The sequence below is a fragment of the Ornithodoros turicata genome, chromosome 6 (assembly GCF_037126465.1).
Source record: "Ornithodoros turicata isolate Travis chromosome 6, ASM3712646v1, whole genome shotgun sequence".
NCBI lineage: Eukaryota > Metazoa > Arthropoda > Arachnida > Ixodida > Argasidae > Ornithodoros > Ornithodoros turicata.
The window spans coordinates 26,952,394-26,976,339 of record NC_088206.1 but is presented as its reverse complement, the minus strand read 5'-3'; the positions used below and the strand labels follow the sequence as shown (position 1 = coordinate 26,976,339).

General features: G+C 43.2%; 2 protein-coding genes across 8 annotated transcripts in view; one reads left to right on the top strand and one right to left on the bottom strand.

Moving 5' to 3' along the window:
* Positions 1–316: 316 nt before the first annotated feature.
* On the top strand, positions 317–18,125 carry LOC135396475 (uncharacterized). 3 transcript variants are annotated; one of them, XR_010423400.1, is made up of 7 exons: positions 317–746; positions 3,895–4,093; positions 5,584–5,676; positions 6,337–6,417; positions 8,494–8,759; positions 8,985–9,038; positions 11,844–18,125. XR_010423400.1 is itself a non-coding variant. In XM_064627465.1 (5 exons), exons 1-5 carry the CDS (start codon positions 608–610, stop codon positions 8,636–8,638), a joined length of 657 nt encoding a protein of 218 aa, XP_064483535.1. In that variant the 5' UTR covers positions 317–607; the 3' UTR covers positions 8,639–8,856. The 3 variants fall into 3 exon arrangements, 1 of the variants encoding a protein (XP_064483535.1); XR_010423399.1 differs by having other exon boundaries at positions 8,985–9,114; XM_064627465.1 differs by lacking the exons at positions 8,985–9,038; positions 11,844–18,125 and having other exon boundaries at positions 8,494–8,856.
* LOC135396474 (neuroglian-like) overlaps positions 15,901–23,946 on the bottom strand; it is a 49,818-nt gene continuing 41,772 nt past the window's right edge. For 4 of the 5 annotated variants that reach the window (XM_064627462.1, XM_064627460.1, XM_064627463.1 and 1 more), the window contains 2 exons: positions 18,253–18,469; positions 15,901–16,405 (listed from right to left, as the gene is read on the bottom strand). In XM_064627462.1, the coding sequence (XP_064483532.1) occupies positions 16,210–16,405; positions 18,253–18,469 (413 nt within the window). In that variant the 3' untranslated portion in view covers positions 15,901–16,209. The remainder of the gene's footprint in view (positions 16,406–18,252; positions 18,470–23,946) is intronic. The other variant, XM_064627461.1, reaches the window with a different exon arrangement.

Below are 23,946 nucleotides of genomic sequence, written 5' to 3'. Positions count from 1 at the left end.
GTGGGTGATGTCATGCTTGGACGTAAGAAGCCGGCAAAAGGTGGGATGTTTCATACGGCCAACGTTCGCAAACGAACCCACTGACTGACGACAATGTAGGCGCAGAGCCAGACATTGGAGAAACGAGCGTCGAGCGCAGTTTGACCGTTCGGTCAGAATATTATCTCTCATTACACGATTCATATGCACGAGACAGATTCAACCGGAAAAGTACCAAAGGAGACAGATAAAAGCAAAGAATCGAGCGTTGCGATCGATTGAAGTCCCCGCTCAAGAAAAAGCGCCACAGAAAAAAACTTGGTCGGACACTCGCAAAATAATGAAAACACAAAGAAATGACAATGTGCCGACGCGACCTCTCGCTTGTGAACATAGATGTCGGCAGCAAAATGGGTCCGTGCTCGCAGACGACACGAATCCAACGCTTGCTCCAGCTAGCTCCAGCCAGCCACTCCTCCACTCCTCATCGGAAAGTGTTCCCCTACGTTTCGCTGGTCGCCTCTTTTTTTTTTTTTCAAGAGCGAAAAGGAGGTGAAGGAAGGACGCCGCAGCGCCGTGTTGGGGAGAGCAACGACGGCGCCGCTGCGGCGATTGGCGTTGTCGCAAAATGGCGTTTCCACTGGCGGAGTTCGTCGAAGCTGTGCGTCCTCACCGATTTCTTTATGACAGGCGTGAGCCGCAGTTCAAAGACATCCACAAGAAGGAAGCACTCTGGGCCGTCATCGGACGACAGTTCGGCATTGGCGGTAGTATATATATATATATTACCATGGCAACACCGTAACTGCACTAAAAACGCATCTGTTTGGGGTGGTATGTCGGCAACGCGTGTGGTTCATGGAGACGAGTGCTGTATGCCCACCCTTTCTCCGCCAAATTCGAGAATCTGTAGATAACAAAATTTACTGTACCAGCTACCTAGATCCATTGCTTATGTGAATCCTGTCCGTATGTTTTTTGGTGGTATAAAATATCTCTCTTAAAGGCTTGGACAATCACTGTGGGCCATCCAGGACTGCTACCAGACCTGTACAGTAATTAATTACAAGCAAAACAATTACTGTAATTAATTACCTTCTCAAAATTAATTCCAGCATTACCTTCCATGTGATGTTATTGCAACTGTAACTAAATTTGTTGCAAGTAATCTGTAACACAAGACTTACTTTTGAGATCGATCTGCGTCCGCTTTGTGATACAGATTTATTTCAAATCTTGAATGAAATAATGTATAATGTAAAAACCCAGAGACTAGGGAACACGAACGGACAAACACAACACGAAGTCTCAAACACAGCTGTGTTTGAGATTTCGTGTTGTGTCTGTCCCTTCGTGTTCCCTAGTCTCGGGGGATTTTACACTATGCATCATCTTCACCAGCTCGCTTGCTTCCTAGCCACGTTTTCATTGAATGAAATGTTCACGATTTTTACTCATTTGCGAAAGACAAGAATATTATGACTTTTCAGATAGACAAGAACTTCGAGAATGCTCTGCTTTCAAAAGCCCCATTACAAAATGTAGGCATTAACACCATTCCTCTGTGCTTGGCATAAGTTAACAAAAGCTGTCTTTCACTTTTTCCAATTATTTCCCTCTCCACAGTGAAGAAGAATAACAGTAAGAAGCTTTCCATTGTCCTATGCTACTAATCCAATCTAAAGGTTATACATCAAAATTGTATATTGAAGTGGATGTAATGCTGTAATTGTACTTTAGTGACAATTATGATTCTGTAATTGTACCTACAATTTAATCATAAACTTGTGTGAGCATGTATAGTTGTAACTAACTCAGTTAGTTTGGAAAAGTAATTTTTGCAGGTCTGGTAGCTATGTCGCTGCCTCAGGTCAAAGCAAAATAGAAAAAAGAGAGAGAGAGAAGAAGAGAGCCTGTTCCACTACTGTGTAATGTCATAACACATCTTGCATGTCGCGCACATTGTGCATCCAGAAATGGCAGACCTGTTGCCACTTTTAGTTAATCATTGTAACGTTTCATACATTCTGGTTACACAATTGCCACAAGCAAAATTGCCTTCACTACGAAACATTTTGCACACAGCTTGCTGGTCCCACGCGCACAATACGCACTACTATAATTTTCCGAATGGCAGGTGGCATCGCACCTCTACAAGAGCAGGTAAATTAAAGAGCTTTACGCAATTCCACGTGTCGGAACAAGGTCATCATCCAGGGTTGCCGTCCTACTCGGACTGCAGAATTATCGTAACAACAAGAATTTGTAGTAAGAACTGTGGGAAGTCACCACACAATCTATGCATTTGCCAGTCAGTTTGTCATACACTAAGTTCTTGCTTGAAATTTGTGTTGCAATATTGTGCAATTGACCCGGTCCATGCAGGAAATTTCCAGGCCTAATTGTCTATACACTGTGGACATTTTCAGAATGATGTTGGTCATGTCACCCTGCTCCCTTGACAGCTTTTCCAATGTCTTTCCGTGCAGCATTTGGCACTATGCTGCTTGTGATGTCCCGTCATTGTCAAGCTTAGACATCTCTTGTGAGATTGACTCAAATACATTGCCAATTGTCTGCCTGTCATGTGGGGCACATGTGGTGCCCAATAACTCTGCACGGGAGAATGAGAAACGCCCGCATTAATATATTTCATGACAGCAGAGAACATATTTATGCAATTAAAAAATTAGCCGTATTACTACAAAGAAAATTACCTAATCTGCTTTTGTACTTACTGAAATCATTCTGCAGAGTATCCGAGTTCCTTGCCGTCAGCATTGTGGTTCGAAGAAATTGATGTCCTTGTAAATTGTTATTGCTTCTGCCATTTCGCTTCCACTGCATTGTGACATTTCATTGATATCTTTGGATATATGTTTTGTAGGTCGACTCATCTTGTGTGCAAAACTACTCTTAATTATTTATTTATTTATTTATAATATGTTTGCATGTGTTGCATGTGTTGCGTTACAGCACAGGGCATGTAAGAAGCACAAGCCCCAATCATGTTTCAACACTGTCCATGAGATAGAAAAGAAAATACGCAAAAGGCAACGCAGGAACAGCTTCAATAAAGACTTGCAAGAAACCTTCAATAAAGACTTCTTAGGTGATCTTTTAATTTGCACTTGGACTGTACGTAGAAAATGTTTTCCTCGAGAAGCCGTTGAAAATAAAGTGAGCATAATACGGCCAACAATAGGTGCCATATTGGGTTAACATAAATGGAATAGTATATTAAGGAGGCAGTTTCCCAAGGGGGTTGCCTGGTGGGCCCCAGGATTTTTTCCTTTGAGCACCAGAAGGGGGGTGGGGGGCCTGTGCACACTATTTTTGTATGTCTGCGACCAAAAGTTCTTCAGAACAACAACAATATACCCAGCAAGATTCTGAAAACGGGGGAGTTCTACAAAAGCAAAGCGGTTGGGCACTGGCAGCAGTAAGTGCACTTAGGAATTTTAAGCAACAGAAGGCAAATTTTTACACCAGAGAACCTTGTGATTGTTTTCTACTTTGTGCTTCACAAGGGATAACACTATTATTGTCCAACTTGTTTCTTGCATAGCATAACCTCAGGTGCGTAAGTAGTTCGTTTGTGCCATTCGAGCGCCCACAAACCCTTGTCGGACAAAGCATTTTTGTCAAATTTATATTTTGACAGGAAATAACAGGTTTGTAACAAGAGCTCTTACACCTGTCGTGTCTCCAGTGCAGATGTGCAAACTTTTGCTCATGTTCTGTGGCTTTTCGTGGTTTCATTTTGGTCACCTTTACGCGTTGTAGGGCATGTTTTCCTGATATTTGAGGCACTCACAGTTGCTTTTTGTAGTGCCTGTAACTCCCTTCCGTGCGTAAGCCCCTCAAACTATGTCAATCAAAAATATGACTTTCTTTTTTGTATGTGCAAAACAGGGTCGAAGGCAAGCCGGAAATGGAGAAATGTCAGAGACAAGTATTACAAGTTAAACAAAGAGGTGCAGCAAGCTCATATGCGTGGGGAGGTGCGTGTGCCTGCCTGGCCACACTATGCAACGCTGCAGGGCATTTTGGAACCCAGGCGCTGGGTCACGAGGGGCACTACATTGGTACCAGTCTCCGAAAGTGCTACAGGGTGTGTGTTTCTCAGTCACTCCTTTGTCCACATGAAAAGTTAGCGATGCAAACACTTTGTGAGGTTTGGAAGTTTTGTCGAAATTCTTGCAGAAAATTCCGGAAAGGCTGTAGAAGGTTCAAAAGTTCATGGCATCTTATCTTCCGTTGTCAAAGTGAGAGGTCACAGTACAGTTATAAGTATCGAAGCACTCGTATCATAAGCATAAAACAACGTGTGCCCGGCTAAGCAAACAGGCCGTGTAAGCTCACGGCCTTTCCTTTGCTATATTTCCGCATGCTAGACAATATGCCAAACCCAGTACCAGTGTCTGTGGGGAAAGGGGGCAATTGCCTCTTCTGAGCCCACCTGAAGGGCCTCCAAGAAGACGCCTTTCGGTCGGGTTGGATGAAGTCACTTAAGAACGACTGTAGAGAGAGAGAAAATCGAGAATATGGGAGGAGAGGGGGGGGGGGGGACACAAATTCCCCCTCTCCCCTGGAGGTGAAAAGGAAACACTGTCCCTGGCTAAACCTTTGCGTCTCAACTGAGACTGATTTGTGCTGGCATGTGGATCAGAAATCTGAAGACCGTCCAAGGGTTGAGAGTAGACTTTTTTTATTCAGTTTATATAAATCCACACCGGCCACACAGCAGTAAAACCACAACAACGTACAACCATGAGGTTTTTGTAAATCAAATCAGAAATTTTACAAACTCTAACCAATATGTTAAAAAGTTTATTAAGAAAGTTCTTCACATTCACTATTACGTTCAGTGATCAGGTTTTTAGTCTAGACTACGTCCATTCGCTGACAACTGTATAACTTACGGATACCCAATAAGTTGCAGTGTGACCTTCACAGTTTTTTTAATTGCTTTTTTTGCCTGATTCCAATTAGTACTAGTAAGAGACAGCCTAAAAATTTCCCTATCGTCATGTTTGTTCTCGATGTTGTTCTTTCTGTTTGCTCAGTGGTTGTTTATGTTTCATACTTGTTGTGTTGCATTTGGGGGCTCTGTGATACATATTTGTTGCTTTTGAATTTAACACTCTGCTTCATTATGTAATGCCCCCATCCTGCCCCTCCCCCTCCCCTGGGATGTATTTAACATACAATAAATAAATAAATTTGTTCAGCAGTCACACACACACACACACAAAAGTTGTACATAAGTGAGCATCTATTAGAAATAAAAATGAGTAACTTAGGAATGAATGAAATATCATCATGCCTTAGTGATTAGTGCAGCCTCTACTGCAGTTTCAGTATGATGGAAAATTCCCAAGTACTTTTGAACAAACTGTAAACTGTCCGTGAAGTTCCTGCAGCCAAATCCTCACTGTTCATGTAAGGCTGTTCATGTTGCAATGTTACAAAAGTCTACTCAATACCTAAGTCCACAAAGCACATTGTTGTTTTATCATGGCTAGATATGAGTATGGCTTATATCATATATGGCTGTTTATCGTGACACACTCTGAGAAAAAGCCAACTTTTCCTTTCTAGGGATGCAATACTGGAAGGTGTTATCGTGAAACAGGAGAAACCCGAAGAACCAGCAGCAGAACCACTTGAGCTGCTCCTCTCTGAAGATGAAAGGTACTCAAGCTAGGATAAGGCATACATTCCAAACATGTGAATATGTGAGGTGCATTGGAGAGCCGCCTCACTGCAAACACTAGAAAACACCTGCCAACCATACACGTCAGGATCTCCTGTCCTTCATACAAAACTGAGTGTCAGCATCATTTCTCTGTGTTTTATAATCATTTTCTGCTTCTTCACTACATTCACTGGGTGTCTATCATGACTTGTTTGCGACACATTCTTCTATCACTGTTTCCTTTCTAACATCATTACAAGACTGAATAATGAACTAGTTTTTTTTATACTACATAAACAACGAGAAGTTAGCCAAGGCGGGCTAGAAACATAGACGACACACACACGTAAGCATCCAACTCCCAGAATCAATTAAATCAAACAACTAGGGAGGAAGGTGCTCCTGAGGAGGAAGGTGGATGGGCCTTCTGAAATCAGAAGGCCCATGTTTGATACCTGGCATCAGCACCTTTTTCCTGAGTTGTGTGATTTTTTATACTGCTTGCTGAAAGATATTATACATATAGACCTTTATGCTATAGTATGTGTAGATAAATTTGAATAGACCGTGATAGATGCTAGATTGGGTTCATTGTGGGGCTGACACAAAAAATGTGTGGCAGCGCATCTTAGTTTCACTATTGGTCCTTTTTACAGTGCCATATCTGGTGCATCTGACGACGAAGCCCTTAACTCTCTCGAACGCTGTGTTGCTGCAGCCACCAAAGCCATCAAGAGGTACGTATGTGAGGCACCTGATGGCACATTGCCATTACTATTGTTACATAAAGTACTAAATTGCTGTGTGAGGCATGTTGACAGTTTGTGCTGGAGTTACAAAACTATTATACGTAGTCGTTGACAGCAGTAAAGGACTATGGACTTTACATGATTTCAGCTATCGGTAGCACCTCCACATTCAATTCAGACAATTAAATAGCATTCCTTTTATGCATTTCATAGTTCATCCATAAAATAGCGAGCCATATTTTCTCGAATCTAAGACTACCCCTAGGTTCAGGGTAAATGAATTTGGGAAAAAAGTAAACAGAGATTGGGAGGCAGTATAACAGTTGGAGACCACAGTACCATTTATTCGTCACTGCAGTAAGCATACAGCAGTCATTAGAGAGCTTATGCTTGAAGAGCGAACTAGTATACCTTTAATGTGATATGTTTGACCTAGGCCTCCATGCAATCGCGGCGTTAAAGAACGTGCTGTGCCGAGCCACCATGTAGGCATGATACCTGGTGTAATGCATGGAGGCAGTGATGTGATTGGACCAAGCCATTTTTGAGCACCTTCTGGATCAGGAAAGAATTCGTTTTGGAGCAACAAAACAATACTTTGGAGCAGATTTGCTACATCATCATGTGCAGCCATATACACTTTATTTTTAAAATACTCAAAAGAGTGACGTGGATGTGGTCACCGAAGTCGCAGGCCAACTTCTTGTAACGATTGTCATGCGCTGCAATCAGCTGAAGTAGCTTACATGATGTGACAAAATTTAGACCAGGATTTTCAACAATATTCGCAAACAGCGGCAGAGCAGTGTGAAATTCGAATATTTCAAGTGGAGTATAATTGAATATAGGTTACTGCGAGTCAGCTTTTGCATAGATACTGTACAGTTACAGTGTCAAATGTAAACGAAACAGTTAAAGAAAATGCCATACCTTACTAGTGGGAAGGTATTATGTGTGCCCTTAACACAATGGCATCTTTTTAGTTATTTCCACGCTCAATTTGTCCACTGTGCTTTCACATAGTTCTAGATTCACATCGGCTGAACGGGTCCAATATTTATTTCAGGTTTCTCGTCCACAACACCAACTAATTAATGGTGTATTATGAGCGTTCTCACAGTCTTTCGCGTTATTGTGTTACTGACATCATGTGGCACCTGCGACAGGTTACGGCAACACAGCACGGAAACACGGCAATGGTTTAAAAATTGAAAGAAACAGTGATAGTCAGATTGGACCTGCATCTTCCATCCTGTCACATTCCTATGGCCCATTTCACACTACCGTTTTTCTTGTCCGTATGCTTCAAAAACAGAACCGAGAGGCAATCGAGCTCCGTAGATTCCAATGGGTCTGATCTGCCTCTGTGAAAAACATGGACGAGAAAAACGGTGAAACCAGCCTAATCCTTCCGGTGGGGGAGATCTTATCTCTATCGCTTTATATTGCATGGCAGCACCAGGCAGATGACAAACTCATAAGCAGCTTCACCCTTTAAACAACACAGGTCAGGAAAGGGATCCCTAACAGCAGGATACCGACTTAGCGTATGCAAAACAAAAGCGAAACTATATGAATAGGAGCTATGACTTGCGCTGCCCGCTGACTAGACACGCGCTAAACGACCAGAGGGGCTCAGCTGGAGGATTGCCTTCGCTTTTAACTGTGCAAGCGGATGTTTGGCACAGATTCCTGATATTTTGAGAAAATGTAGCAGGGTTGGCTCTATGGCACAGTTTGGCACCATTGGCGCAGCACTCGCATCACTGCATGGAGGCCTAGGTTTGACACAAGATCTGTTATTCTTGTTCAAAAAGTATACCCTATGAAGCCCAAACTAGGGTGAGAGAGATAGGGAGAACAGTTTGGTTATAATCTTTTTGTTAAAAAGCCACTAGTTATAAAGGAGTTTCACTGTATTACATCTCAGCACTGCATCATCAGTGCGGTTCTTGCTGTTCCAGTGTGGTACCTCCTGGCGCAGAACCCTAAAAAGCTGCATTCTGCATTCAGAGGGGATTTTTTTTTTACCTGTAACTAAATGTTTAATTCTTGTCTTCTCAGGCACCAGCAGGATAATCCTGCTGAACAAGATGATGGCCTCAACCATTTTGGTTTGTTTGTGGCCCAGAGGTTGAGATTGCTGGACGCACATTTACAATCGGAAGCCATGACTCGGATATTGAACATCTTATGCAATCCTGGATAACAGAACGTTCCTGCACACCACCTTGCACGGCAACATATTTCTCCGAGCATCACCTCATGGCTGTCTACTTTGCTGCCACTCAAGAACGGCCTTCCAAGCAGAAAACCAGGCTGCCAAACATGTGAGAGCACACAGATCACGACAGTTGACATTATGTTTAATGTCAGTTTAATGCCAGAAAAGTGTAAATATGCAAATAAAATGTGTACCAACTAGGAGCTATATCTGCACAGTATGGTATGAAATAAACTAACATTGAGCTGAAAGGTTGTGGCACGTTGGTATGTGGCTCCTTACATGATGCAGGTATTGTACTGAGGAAAAAATATTCCTTTATGTGTCACAGGTGGCGAGATACAGGCCTTTGAACATACGGCCACGTCAAGCCAACACCACCGAGGTAGATAAAGTGGGCCTCCTCTCATTCCTTTGCTCGTGGACATACAAAGTCTTGATGTCAGCAATTTCCGCAGACAGTAGGTGGTTTGCAACTTCTTGTCAAAACGACGTACGGGAAGTTGCAATGTCACGTGGGTTTATGCTTCCGATTCAAAGTTCTGCAGGAGTTCCATGGTATCAGCGTGTTTTCAATGTTCTTAATAAAAAATGTGGATCTTCAGCGCTGCACCAATTCTGTGGAAAAATGACACAAAATGTACTGCATACCCTGGGATCCTGCGCTTTTGGAAAAACGTGATCAGCATAAAACAAAACTGAACAAAGGGGTGCAGGCACTTGTCACCAAATGCTGTGCTGTGTGCTTACCATGTTGAATTGTGTGTGGCTGTCATAATGCGAAAAGACTTTCATTAAAGTCACAACTTGGTCTCCAACTAAAAGAACACGATTGCATGCGCATGATCCTGAGTGCAGAAGATTGGTGCTTAAAATACTGCCTGTACATTTTGCTGTACCGTAACTGAAATGTTGCCCTTTATCATTGTTATCTGAAACATCAAATCGACCGCGTTGTAACAGAACATTTCGGCTGATCACGATTTCAAAGCGCGCGCCAAGGGACCGAAACACGCACAAAGTGTCACGAAATCTGAACTTTGCCAAAAGAAGAGTGCGCGCAGGGTATTTGCTAAAGTAACTTACTTGTTTTGGGAGGCAGGCGTTGCCAAGGTGAACTCATCTTGGTTGTCGTTTAAGCCAGAGTTTATAAACTCTTGCTCTGCTCCAATTGAGCAAAACTAAGATTTTGGAGCAGAAGTGTTGGAAGTCCCAGCATGCTTAACGCCACCTCTTCACTTGAAAGCCACCAAGAGCCACCCATTTCAAACGCAACCTTTCTGTGGCTCCCAGTGGCTGCTCGTCACCATAGCGACGCTTTCGGCTACGGTCGCCGAAAGCACAGTTGTGATTGGCAGGCTCTTAACTGTTAGGTCACGTTGTGCGATCAGGCTCTGTTTTAGGCCGTGTTGGTCAAGCGCTGAACTTGGAGGAGCCATTCCCATTGGTTCTTGTAAGCGTGTGACCTCTCCCGTGCTGCCTCACTGGCTGAGACGCCTGCAGTGATGTCACAGCTAGACAGGTTTTGCATGCGTCTGTTACCCCCTTCGCTGTAAAATTTGGAATGCAGGTTCAGATCTACCTAAATGACCACCTTCTATAGGGTGCCCAGCAAACGTGTCATTGAATTCTAATAAAAAACTACACCGCCTAGAATCATGCGGTCAATGGCATTTGTTCTTAGTAGGTTTTCGTCACCTCCTGATGTGAATACTATCATTTAACGTAAGTTTAATTATGTAAATTTTTGCAAACTGAACTCGGAAATTTGCCAAGTAAAGGACACTTTTTTACCCCACGATTGTGAAGAGCGTGTCGAATTCACTCAAATTCATGATAATTGACAGTGATATTCACGAGCTACCCAATCGGAAAAAATAGCCGAACATCACGCTTTTCGGAGTACCGGACCTTAAGGCGCGATTGACTTTTTGAGCGCAATCGCTGTCAGTCCGACGAAAGGAGGTTTCAGACCCAGCCCACAGAGCGATAGTAGAAAAAGTGGCAGTTCCTGAAATTGGGAGAGGGAAAAGCACAGGGAAAGCCGGACGTGATAAGCCATGCCTGTGTTATCTCTTTCTGGGATGCCAGTGTGAGATGGGTTTCCAACCTCCGTTCGTTGGACTGACAACGATAGCACTGAAAATTTTGTTGCGCGCTATGCTGTGGGAGCTCCGTAGAGCATGATGTTAAGCTATTTTTTCAAATGGGATAGCTCCTGAATGTTCCTGTTTAACATCATTATTTTGAGTAAATTAGACACGCTCCTCACATTGGTGGGGTAAAAAATTGACCTTTACTTGGCAAGTTTCCAACTTCAATTTGCAAAAATTTACATAATAAACCTTATGTTACATGACATTGACATCAGGAGGTGGCAAAAACCTAGTAAGAACAAATGCTGTTAACCGCATGATTCTAGGTGGTGTTTTTTTTTATTATAATTCAATGACACGTTTTCTGGGACACCCTGTATATTTATCTGGCATAATTTTGGGGTGATGTGTCTCAGCCCCTTTAAAGGGACAGTCTTGTGGACCATAACCTGCTCAGAATGCATACCATTCTTTTCCCTGTCGGTCACAATGTACCAGTGTAAATCTTCTTGCCTAAAAGGCCACAGAAAAAAAAAAAAAAAAAAAAAATTATATTAACGGAAGCTGCATAGCATCCCATGAGCTGTGTTAGTTGGCGGCACCTAAATCTCTGTAGCTGCCTGGCTAATGGCTGTCATTGGATAAAGGTTTTATTTCAGAGGCTGTGAAATGTGGTAAAATCAGGTGATGTCAGGTAGAAGAGCAGAATTTCTGGAAAGAAAACACTTCTCGCATTTCGGATAAACACAACATGCCGAGCAACTGCGCTGAATGTGCAGTGCTTAGCATTCTACAGTGCCTGTATTTATTTTTCACTTATTTCACAATACCCCAAAAGGTCCGACAACAATGGGGCAGTGGGAGAGAAACATGCAAACCACACCATAAACCAGCGATAGCGAGTTTAATTGCAAAAATCGTAAACAGAAACACATAAATGATGGTGGGTATAATACAACAAGAAACAATAGACAATACAAAACAAACTAGAGTAGCATCGAAAATGATACATGTAAATGAACTTAGTGATGGATAAGGCAAGCACTTAATCGGGTGCAAAATGACTGGTAATCCAGTATTTCTGTGATTTTCAGGGGGCGAGCATTCCAGTCTACTGTGGCCCAGCAAAAGGAGGATCTGGAAAAGGTGTCTGCGCAGCAGTCAAAACGTACGATTTTAGATTGATGGTCTAGGGAAAAATAATGAACGAATGAACCAGGCACAAACTGTATTTGTGGCTGAATTTGCACTTTTGCAAGTTCACTATTGGAGCTTTTCAGGTGTTACCCTAAGTGACGATGATGCAACTGGGGTGGGGGGTAAAAACAGGTATCACCGGGTGTAACCCTTAAGCACAAGGCATTGAGTGTTACTTTGCTTTGACCGGGACAATTATATGTAGAAGACCAACTATCTCCTGGTTGCGAGTGTTGTGCCTCCCAACATTACAGCCGAGCTCACCGACAAATTGAGTTCTCCACCTCCAGCATTCCAGGCCGATACATACTCACTTGTGCACACTCAAAATTCAGAAGGACAGGAGCAAGAGCTGCTGAACGAGTGAGAAGCAACATACACACTGTACTCCTCAGTTTGGGGTCTCAAGTCAAAGAGACAAACAAATAAATGTACAATGCAGAACAAGGCTGATATAATACAGTTACTATAATATTAATATAATTAATATAATTCTTTTATAATCAGAGAGGAACAACATCTTACTATGTCTTAAAGTAACACCACCAAGTAACAAGTAAAGTGACACCAACACAAAAGGAACAGGATTTATCCATTGTGCCATTCATGATTTATCAGAACCTGCAACTTGCCCTTCCCTCTCCTTCTCAAGAATGTCGGCAACGCGCAGTTGTTTCCCATTGGTCTCCATAAACGATTTGTCCAATCATCGCGGGAGATCGTTTGAAGATACCAATCCGAGGCCTCACCTCATTCTCGTGCTTCTTGAGAAGGAGAGGGAGAGAGAAAGCCTTTCACTCATAAATCATGAACACAGATGAGTCCTGTACCTTTTGTGTTGGTGTCAAGGTAATCTTTCATTCCACAAGGAGACATTTTTGCAGTTTAGTGTTCCTTTAACAAGGAAAGATGTACATGTAGCACTAGCTCATGAATGCTCATCAAGTTTGCACGTTGTCCTTACTTCTGTTGGCAGTGCAGGTCGTAAACTGTAAGCACAAATTTTAACCTTGCCCATGTGGTGCGTTAAACGCGGCGCTTTTGTTTCCGGGTTTTATCAGGCTGACTCCGTTTGAAATAAGTCATCATCCATTCAAGATCACCGCGGTCTTTGCACATACCGAGGGTGAGAGAATGTTGTTTCAGCATCGCAACTGCTGTGCGGCAGACATATCAAATTTAGCCCAACGGGTGCTAAAGTAGCGGCAGCATAATTTTAAAGAATCACTATTTTGATGCCATTGTTGTGCAGTGATGGGTGTATGTCAAACTGTCTCAGTTGTACTTTGATCATTACACGCATGAGGGAAAGGCATACTCATTAAACTATGGGCTCAGCTTCATGTAGGGATCAAGAACGGCGCCTAGTATCCGCATGTGAAACCAATTTTCTGATCCAGAGTAGTTTCCCATTTGGTAAGTACGATGTCAGAGTTCTTCACAATTTGCTCCACTGAGAGCACATGCCAAGGGATAGCGTCCCGCTTCCATGAAAACCAGTGTTTACGGTGAACATAGCAGGATTGTAAAAAGGGGATAAGCAGGTCTTTTGCTGCACCCATTTTGGCTGCTGCCATGGCTCACTCTTCTGGAGTGTTACTACAGCTTCCAAAGGTTTAAGAGCTCAGTGATTACGGGTAAAAAGTTTGGGGTGGAAATACCACGAAAATTTGTGTTTTGCCTAATAAAGAACAGTATAAATATATATATATGGCCTTGTGTTTTAGGGTTAAACCCGATAAAACCTGCTTTCTGAAGTGGGGTAAATGGTATATCATGATATAAAAATACAACACAGCAATGGACAAAGACAGAAGGATCACAACAATACAACTGCATACACAACGCAGTTGTGTTGTGATACTTCTGTCTTTGTCCGTTGCTGCGTGTGTTTTCAAACCAGCTTTTACCCCCAATTTGCATCCTTGTCACTTATGGTAAAACCTGAAAAGTTACTTGGTAATGTGCCAATCCAGCCACCAATACAGGCATTGAAGACCGCTTAGCACTGTGCATTCAGTACGGCTGTTCCACATCTTGTGTTCATCTCAAATGCTAGATGCACTTTGTTTATTTTCCACCCGATATATCCCGATTTTACCGTTTTATGGCTGCTGAAATAAAACCTGATTTTCACGAGACATAAAACCCGAAAACACAAGGCCCTCAGACAGTCGAGCCCGTTTATTACGATATTCGATATCACGATAACTCTGACATTACGATCGAATTGCTGTTTCCTGTCAGCTCACACATTGAAGTACTACATGCAAGCAAGACATCGATATAATGAATGTTGTGAAAGCATTCACTCGCATATAGCGATCAAGATTCTCCCGCAGATCGGTAAAACGTGAGAAAATGGAGAAGCAAGATTCCATTTTTCATTGAAAACAAATTAAGGAGGCATGTTCAGGAGCTCTAGCCTCCAGGAGCATAAAAGTGAGAACTCTGCGCGTTTGCCTGTGCATAACTGACGGCGATTAGACGTGTTTCATTGCAGAGCATGCGACTTTAAAGTCACTCGCGAGGAGTAAAGGAGGTTACTCCCTCTTGACATCGTTCTCTCACCCACAAGATTTTTTTCCTGATTTGCTGCGTGCTACGATGGCATCTGTGTGTCCGGCACGTGTTTTGATGATGAAAGGTACGTGGCTAGACTCAAACTGAAGTTGCACGTGCTCGACAGATCTTGTACCGGTGCAAAACCTCATCACGAAGTACCGTGCCTTCCAAAATGTGAGTTGGTAGACAGTTGCGTGTCGCCATTCAAACACGTGCCGACAAATTATCCGTCGATGAGGCACGTCCGGTAGTGAGAATGATAACTACGGCACTGTATGACGATCAATGGAGGAAGCTGTCGATCCCAAGAGGTGCGGAGGCTCACGTGGTGTCGGCGGTAATGTTGTCCTTGGAAAAGCTTTCGACAAAAAGCTGTGTCAATCTAGAGCTAGATAAAATGCTTTTGTGCCCTCAACAAACGTACATGTTCAGCGGTGAGTATGGCATAGATGTGTGCCATATTCATTTTCTCACCAATTATGTGGTCTTCATGTAGATGTGTGGGTCTGAGAAGAAAGGAACCTTAGGCACCGAGAGGCAGGAATCAACTGAACGTTTTAATATGCACGCAGCATCATAAAAAGCATGCACTCTAAACACGTTATCATCGTCCTTCCCAGGAGCACTACAGATGCAGGCCAGCTGGTGGACAAATTCCGTGTCGGTCTGTGGGGTAAATCATTAAATTTTGTTCCCCGTGCGAAAAATGTCATTTATTTGTATTCCTAGTTACGTGGGTTTGTTTATATTGGTCAAACGTCTCACTGCTTAAATCAAAGGCTGCGTCAGCACAGAAAAGACCGTGACACAAATTTATCTGGTCCTTTAGAGGTTTGTAAGAATGGTGAACCACTTTGGAGTGAAACCACAATGATTGCCTGGGAGCCTGACACATGAAGACGACTTCTAATAGAAGCTATTTGCAATACAGAGTGCAGGCAATTGTGTGTTGCCTCTGTGTCTGTTCATCCAGCCTACAGACGCCTTCTGTGACATTTGAAACTTTCGCTTGACCTGGTTCTTTTCTGTCTGAGGATGGTTGGCCTTTGCCTTCCCTTTTCCTCCTCGTTTTCTCATGAGTCATGTTTATATATTTGTAACTTGCCTTGTCATGTGTTTGTCCTGTCCCTCTATTTGTGCAAAAAATCATGCTCAATCACATTATGAATATTTAGCGGTGTTGTACTTGTACCATTGTACTTCGCTGATATTATCTCGACCGGCGATTTAGCGAAAGTTGATGTATAACGATCGGGTTTCACGTTCCCATCAACACGTATCGTCATAAACAGGCTCGACTGTATATGCACTTGAAAAATCAGCCTTTCATAGCAATGAAGCACTTGAAAGTGGTACACTGCAACTTAGCACAAGAATGATGACATACTGTACAAGAAAAAATGCTGTTTATTTTTCTGTAAGCCTCACACTAACCAATCTGCACACCCTCTGATTTTTGTGAGTCTCGAAGGAGGATGCTGCCCATTTCCACGATCTCCGTTGAGGAAGTCTCTGTGTGTGTTGCATCACACCTGCTGTGTCCGACGCGTGGCTGTACAAGCTCCGGGACACTACAAAGCGGCTGGCAATATATCTAGAATCGAGCGATTCCGTTACAGAGTAAATAAATTATTTCACTGCGAGCACTACTGCACGCAAACGACAGCCAGACCTGGGAATGCTTTCAAGAGATTCCTTTCAAACGAAAGTGGCGAGTGCAGAGGGAGACGTGGGCTCCTGCGGCCGTTTCTTCTTGGCCCCGTACTGGCCGATAAAAGAGCCATCTTCCCCAAACTGAGCTGCTTCACCCTCTCCATACTCTGCCATGCTGTCTGTGTCACTCTCTTTGCCGCTTGACTGCAGGGAGCTGCGGCTCGCTGGCAGACGTGGTGCTCTGAAAGTTTCGTACTTTTAAACTCTCGTTGAACTAGAAAGAGTACCTTGTTGATGTAAGAGACACAGGGAAATGGTCTGCAATTGTTATAAATGTTTGGTATTCCTCTGTTGCAATATCACAGCCTTCCAATCTCCTTAGTATTACTCGCCATGCTGCAAGGCACGATATTCGAGCATAAAAATGTTTAAGGGTAGCATAACAAAGGCAGCATGCATGAAAAGGAACAGAACCAGGGGTGCAATGAATAATGTATTCAGTTGAACCTCTATATAATGAAACTGAAAATGACTGCACTTTAACTGGTTAAACCGAACGCACCGACCCACGTGCCCTATTCTACGTTACACTGTCATAAGACTGGCGTAAAAACATGGAATGAGTGCTTATTATTGAATGTTGCACAATTTTCAATGAGTACAAACGTCATCAACGTACTTGACATTCAGGAGCATACGAAAAAAGTAAGTTCTGAGTGAACTATACTTTCCGACGTGGGGAGCACAGGGTGTTCGTAAGTCGCGGATAGGTACATCATTTTTTTTCGGTCATGGACACTACATTGATTATCGCAAGTTCCTCATCAACTGACAAAACCTTTGCTTTTTGGACCGCACTAATCACAAAGCACCACTGGAAAACAAATTCGAAAAACGAATGTAACAGGGGACCGATTGCGCAGTTCCCACTGCAGAACCATGTGGCAAAAGTGATGAATGCCCGATTTGCTAATTAGGTCATTTTACGTGACAACACCAATAACCAATATGAACGCATTGTCACGTTGACGTTCCTCCTTCCCTCTCCTGTGGGCGGGACTCGTCCTTTCTCCCGCACATGAGGAGAGGCAGGTACGACGGCGCAGAGAGGTTGTTTCAGGAGTTTGCTGCCTATGGGCTTCGTTAAATAGAATGTGTCTGGTGGAAACACTTTGTTAAATCAAGTGCAAAAATGCATTGATGTCTATGGGGAAATGTACATGCAACAGAAATAATACGTTAAATAGACGTTAAACTGTAATGAATTGTTAGGGACTTCAATTTTTTAAACTACAAAGACTGACTTGAATTAAGTGTCAGCCAACAGGTGATACCCTGACAATCTTGTTGCACTTAGAACTTAAAGGAGCAGTCAGGTGTCTCCTCATAATTTTTTTGGTTCTGGGTTGCATTGTTCTGGGAACAAATTGAATGAGCTAAGCATGAGGAAAAGCATGAAGCACTGGCATTGGGCCTTGGAATGTTTTCATTGAAATTTGATCGCACGGTGACAGTATACCGCACAGCATGGTGGCTCCTGATGAACAGCTTGAAGAATGAAACAGGGTTTTGAGCCACGTTAAATGTCATGTGCTTGTGCATTTAAGCATCAATGATCCCGTATCAATGAAGATAATGATACAAAAGTGGATGTAACTGTGTCCCATTCCTCTACTTTCTTTATGTCTCCTTTCATTTACTCTCAACATGGACTACAAGTCCACAGTCATGTGTTTATGCTACAAAAGAAGGTGATCAAAGTGAAATGATGAACTCAATGGCTTAATAACTGTTTTGGTATAAGTACCTGGAGTGATCTGAGATTTTCAGTGCTGAATTTCAAAACTTGCTGTATAATTTTTGGTACTGGCTATTCAACTCCCGGCTTCTAATGTATATGGCTGCCATATTACGGTGTCATATGTGGAGCTGCTAATAAAGTATAATCTGAAGATGCGTATTACACATTATTATCTGGGGGTGCAGAAAGAGAGAGAAAAAAAAAGGCCCCAAAAGCTCAAATGAGTATAGTGACCAGTCAGATGGAAAGTGCTATGCTAACAAAGAGTACAGAAAGTAGACACTTACGCCTTGGTGTATTCCGTAAACCCACCATCCTCCTCCGGCATGTCGAGGTCCCTGCCTTGGGCTACTTCTTTGTCATGCACAGAATACTTTCCTCCTCGGTTGCGTTTCACGAGGCACACCAGTAGCAGAAGCAGGAGGAGGAGAGCAAGGGCGCACATCATGCCGACAAACCAGGCCGCCCCAGCCACGTTGTCTGGACTGCCGGGGGCACGGATTGCTGCAAACAACAAAGTACCTGAGTACCTGAGTTTCCTGAGTACCTCCCTCATGGGTCACTGCTTCGGCTGTACGTGCACATTCACAACACATGCTGGAAAACACAACTCTTCACCTGATAGCACCATGCCATAGCACCTGTCAACATAATTGGGTAATATGCGCACAAAACTGGCTTCCAAAACTTCCAATATGTTTAAAAAAAGGTTGTGCTGTGATTGAAACGAAATGCAGAAAAATTACATGAAAGTGGAGAGCCATACCATTTGTGCCCCGTACCATGTTGTACCCTGTCAAACTTTAAATATAGCAACATCGTTGACATCCTTCAAGTGTCTACCCCCTGACATGAACTATACATTGGCCCGTGCTTGAGAGTGAGTTCTGTAAGTGCGTGTAATAGTGATGCGTTATGAATAGACCATGGACATTTAGGTAAATGCCTATTTTTTTTCCACGAACCCATATAGTGCCTTTTTGATACAAGAGCAGAAATTGAGTGATAAGGATCTCATATAAAAAATCCTATTGGGCCTATAAATGCCTATTTCTGCGTTTGGGCCTAAAACGTCATTTTCCCCCCCGTAAAATGCCTAAATTAATCTTTTTCGTTCCAAGAGAACAAGACGAGACGCGTTCGACCGACAATGTTGTGCTACTATATATTCCGTCGCAAATAGCATTATTTTCACCGCTGGATTCATAAACCTCTCCCATGATGCGTCACCCAGCAAAACATGCAGAGCTAGTGGGAGAAGTGGCATCGTAGCTAGAGTATTGTGCGGTCGGGATACCAAACATTCTAGCTACCATAGTGGCACGGAGCAAAACGAAACTATAGCGAGAATGACATGTTCCATTGATGTCGGTCGTCCTGGTGCGTGGACGCACAACACACTGCAACGTGGGCTCTGCAGACGGTCGCAGGCAGTGCACAATGCCAAAAATAAAGACGAGCAGGTGAAGTCTGGTTAATTCGTGGACACCACTGACGGAGTTGTGGTGCTCTGTCAGCCATGCGGAAAGCAAGTACAGAGTTTGCTTCCGCACACTCACATTCGGCAGGCCAGTTCCATAAGATGTTCCACTGTCTAGCGTAAGAATCGATCTGCGATTTGCAGGTTCTGTGCGAGAAAAATCACACCTAGAGCAACATCCTACCACGGCCACACACAAGTTCAACTGCACAAAGGACTTTCCATCGACATCCCGCCAAAGTGCTCTTAAGGATTGTGCTCAGGATGGAAGGAAGAGTGAACTGCACATCGATTTGTGCGCGGCACTTGTTGCAGCAAATATACCGTGGGCGAAGCTCGAGAACCTCGTCTTCAAGACCTTCTTGGAGAAGTACTACAAGGTGAAAATTCCGTCCGATCGACGCTGCGAAAAAAATATTTGGGCTCCACGTACGAAGGAGTACTGAGTACCATTCGTTCTGAAATAGGAGAGTCCTGCATCTGGATTGAGGTGAATGAGACGACGGATGCAAATGGGCGATATAGAGCCTGAAGTTTTCGGGAAATATTTTTTTCGTAATTCGGGGGGTAAAAATAGGGTAAATAAACGTGTGCACTAAATTCATGCGCATTCGGGTGGAAAAACTTCCAGTATGCTAAATTCGGGAAATCGGGCTCAGCTACTCAAACTAACTGTAGTGGTTTGGTACAAACGGTGATGTAACTGCATTTGCTGCCAAACAATTAAGTTAGTGCCTTCCTACAGATGTCCCAGTGAGGGCAGTTTGCCGGGTAAAAATCGGGTTTCACCCTAAATAGGCAACCTTCAACTCGGGGAAGAATTGGGTAAAACCCTAAAACTTCAGGCTCTAGGCTGATATATAGCCAACATGGTGGTCAGAAAATTAAATCCAGATCAAAGCAGCCGCCTGTATTTGATATCCTGCAAGCCACTGGAAAAGACAAACGGCGACACGGTGGCTTACTTTGTCAACGATTCTATGAAAGTTTTGTATCCATCTGGAGTTAAGTATGACAAACTGTTGCTCCTCTACACTGATGCTGCAGCATACATGCATTGTGCCGCAACATTGCTAAAAGTGTTCTATTTCAGAATGATTCACGTCACCTAAGCGAATCGACACCCTGCCAGTGGGTACTGTGAAGGATAGAGTTGCACAAAAACTAAAATATGTACTCGACAGAAACCTGGGATTTAAAACTTTGCTGTCATTGACTGGCGTACTAGCTGGAACTGCGCCAGCCATACCAGACAACGTTAATCCTACGGACATTCCAGCATTGAAGTTTGCACCGCTAACGTCGGTGGATGTGGAGTGCATCTTTTCGGCCTATAAGCAAGTACTTGGTGACAAGCACAGGAGCTTTACACCGACAAATCTGGAAATGGTGCTTGTGTCGTACTGCTTCTACAACTACACCTGATGAATGTTTTTAACTGTTTTTAACTTTTCATTTAACTGTTCTGTGAACATTCCTTACTTGACCCAGTCAGCCTCAATTTTTACCTTTAGTTAAATAAAGTTCATACTCAATAAAGTTGGATACAGTTGAAAAGTCTTTAACAGAAGCGCAATTAGCGGGACCTTCGCGTGACCATTGATCCGAAGGGTGACAGACTGAATTTTATTGAGCTTAAAATGGGACTTTTATTGCCTAAATCGGTACTTTTCCTGCCTATTATGGGCGCCTAAAAAGGCCTTTTTTAGTGCATAAACATCCGAGGTCTAGTTATGAATACGAAAAAACAACATTTGATGTAGAGCTGCGCAATTACATTTTATGCCGAACTTAAAGGGACTGTAAAGTGAAATGCTACCACTACTTTCTTATGTACTACCAGGTAGAACTTGACTTTGTGATGACAAACACAAGCCATCACGTTTCAATCCGTCATATTTTTCATACTAACGAATTTCATAGACTGATAATTTTGCGATCGTTGCATCCACGGATGTCTGCCAGAGGAAACATTGGAGGTTTCTCCAAATTGGTGGACAGGTATCACGTGATATTGAAGTAACGTAACGCATTTGAGACAGGTTTCTATATTAGACCTGTTTTGGAGAACAGCAGCAACTCTTGAGCAGTTTGTTTTAAACTGTTGCAACCTGTAAGAATATCTGCACGACGTGTGCTATCTGTTGGCCTTCCTCTGCCTCTGTGAACGAAACCTCACATCCAGGCAGTTTCTACATTTGTCTCGTTTGTAGTGTTCCAGGATGCACCAACCGTTCGTTCATCTTTGATGATGAAACCAACATTCCAGTCGGCCATGATATGCCAGCTGGCTTGGCTAGTTGTTTGTGCTCTCAACAGATGGCGTGCGAGTGGCCTGCTCAAGGTCAGAGCCGTATATAGAGAGATGATGAAGGAACGAATAACCGAGAGACACGGGACACGAAGACAAGCACAAGAGTTCTCAGACACAGTAATGATTTAATAACACACAAACCTCCTAAATACCCAACAACTCCCGGAGGGGAGAGAGAGGGATAAAGGGATAAAGGAAAATGGGCTCACAGTTGCTGCATTGCCGAAGATGCATCTGAAGATGCATCTTCGGCAATGCAGCAACTGTGGGCCCATTTTCAGCGAAACCGTGGTTGTGTCTACGGAAAGGGATAAGTGGAAAAGACTTTTGAAAGAGACGGTGGCGATAACGCAACGTGGGAACAGTGTAAATAGGCCATCCTTTATCCCTCTCTCTCCCCTCCGGGAGTTGTTGGGTATTTAGGAGGTTTGTGTGTTATTAAATCATTACTGTGTCTGAGAACTCTTGTGCTTGTCTTCGTGTCCCGTGTCTCTCGGTTATTCGTTCCTTCATCATCATGCACCAGTTAGTCTGCGCCCTATCTCTTTTATCGATATAGAGAGAGTTTGGCCATCTTTTCATCTTTTACCGCTTCACGGGAGGAGCATGTTTGGACGTCAGAGTCACTGCTGCACCGCCCAAAAAGCCTGAATCCAAGCGAAATCCGCTTATCAGCCAGCAGGTAGGCGCCATTTTGGTGCAGTCTTTTGTCGTGCTCAATGTAATCTAACAGAATCGCCAGCTTACGACTCACAGGAGTCCGTGATATGGGGGCTTTGTTACCAAACTGAAAGGATTCAAGGACGAAGGGTTCTCGAAGGATGCAATACACATGTCTCTTCTCCCTTGCATCGTGAACAACACTTTGCATCAACATGGCGTCGGCGACCAGTTGACGACTGGACAACAATAGAGCGCAGTGAGGGATGTCGTTCAGTGGTGACGTCGCATGACACAGTTCAAGTTGGGCTCCTCCTAATGGCCAAACTCTCTCTATAAATGGCTCTGCTCAGGGTTGCCACATCTTGGAGCCTGCAAATCTTGCTTGGCACAGCAATCTTAAAAAAAAAAACTCCATTGCTAAAAAATGCTCAATGTACATTGGAGCATTACATATCTAAAATGTCCAAGTTACAAGCTCTCAGAAAAGCACACAGTTTCTATAGGTTTACCATTCACTTTGCAGTCCCTTTAATGTCAACCTAACAGAAACTTTGAAAACTGCTAAAACAGGGTTATAGATAGCGCTTCTTCGATAGAGAGCTTCTGTCCAAGTTTTTAGATGGCATACAGTGGACTCCTCTTAAATGGAACTCCAAGGGAATGGAAATATTGTTCCATTTATCAGAAGTTTCATTTAAGCAAAGCACACAGATTTCATGAAATGCAACTTCATTCCAAGGCAATCAATTTCCACTACTGTGGGTAGCAGGGGAAAAAAGAATTTATGGCTGTTCTCTTTGCATTTTCTGATTTTTTTTTTTTTTTTACAAAATATGCATGCATGCATGCATGCCTGAGGCTTGGAAAAAAATTTCATGCACACCTCAATCGTCTACAATGAGGTTTATCTTTCTGTTCTGTCGGGCAAACTGCGCATCCTCTTCCCGCATCCAGGTTTCCGATATTACCTGTCAGTATCATGTGGCATTGTCCACATCCTCATTAAATGCACAGCCTGCTATGACAACAGTATTGGCTTTGGATAATTTCACGGTTTCTATTTTTTATTTGCTCTCGCATTCATGTCCCCGAATTATTCGTAACATTAACACAAGCGAAATCGCTTTACGTAGCTGTTTCTTGACAGACTTAATGAGGACACATGTTGACGCGAGCTAAGCCTAACATTGTACGAGTGACTGACTGATTGGATTTCACTGGCTATGACTTCCGCCCAGGTCGTGAGACGTGAATGGGAGTCTTCGAGGTTCGGCGGCATCTCGGTACCTCCACTTTGTTCCGTTTACTCAAAGCACACAAAACGAGTTGTTTCAATTTTTTTATCATTGCATATATAGGAAACCAACCAAAGGTGATCCTACTGTTGCATTTATCCGTAATTTCCGTTTAACAGAGTTTCGTTTAGTGGAAGTCCACTGTAAATAGAGCCTGAAGTTTTGGGGTTTAACCTCATTTCTTCTCCGAATTTGCACCCCGAATTGAAGGTTGCCTCTTTAGGGTGAA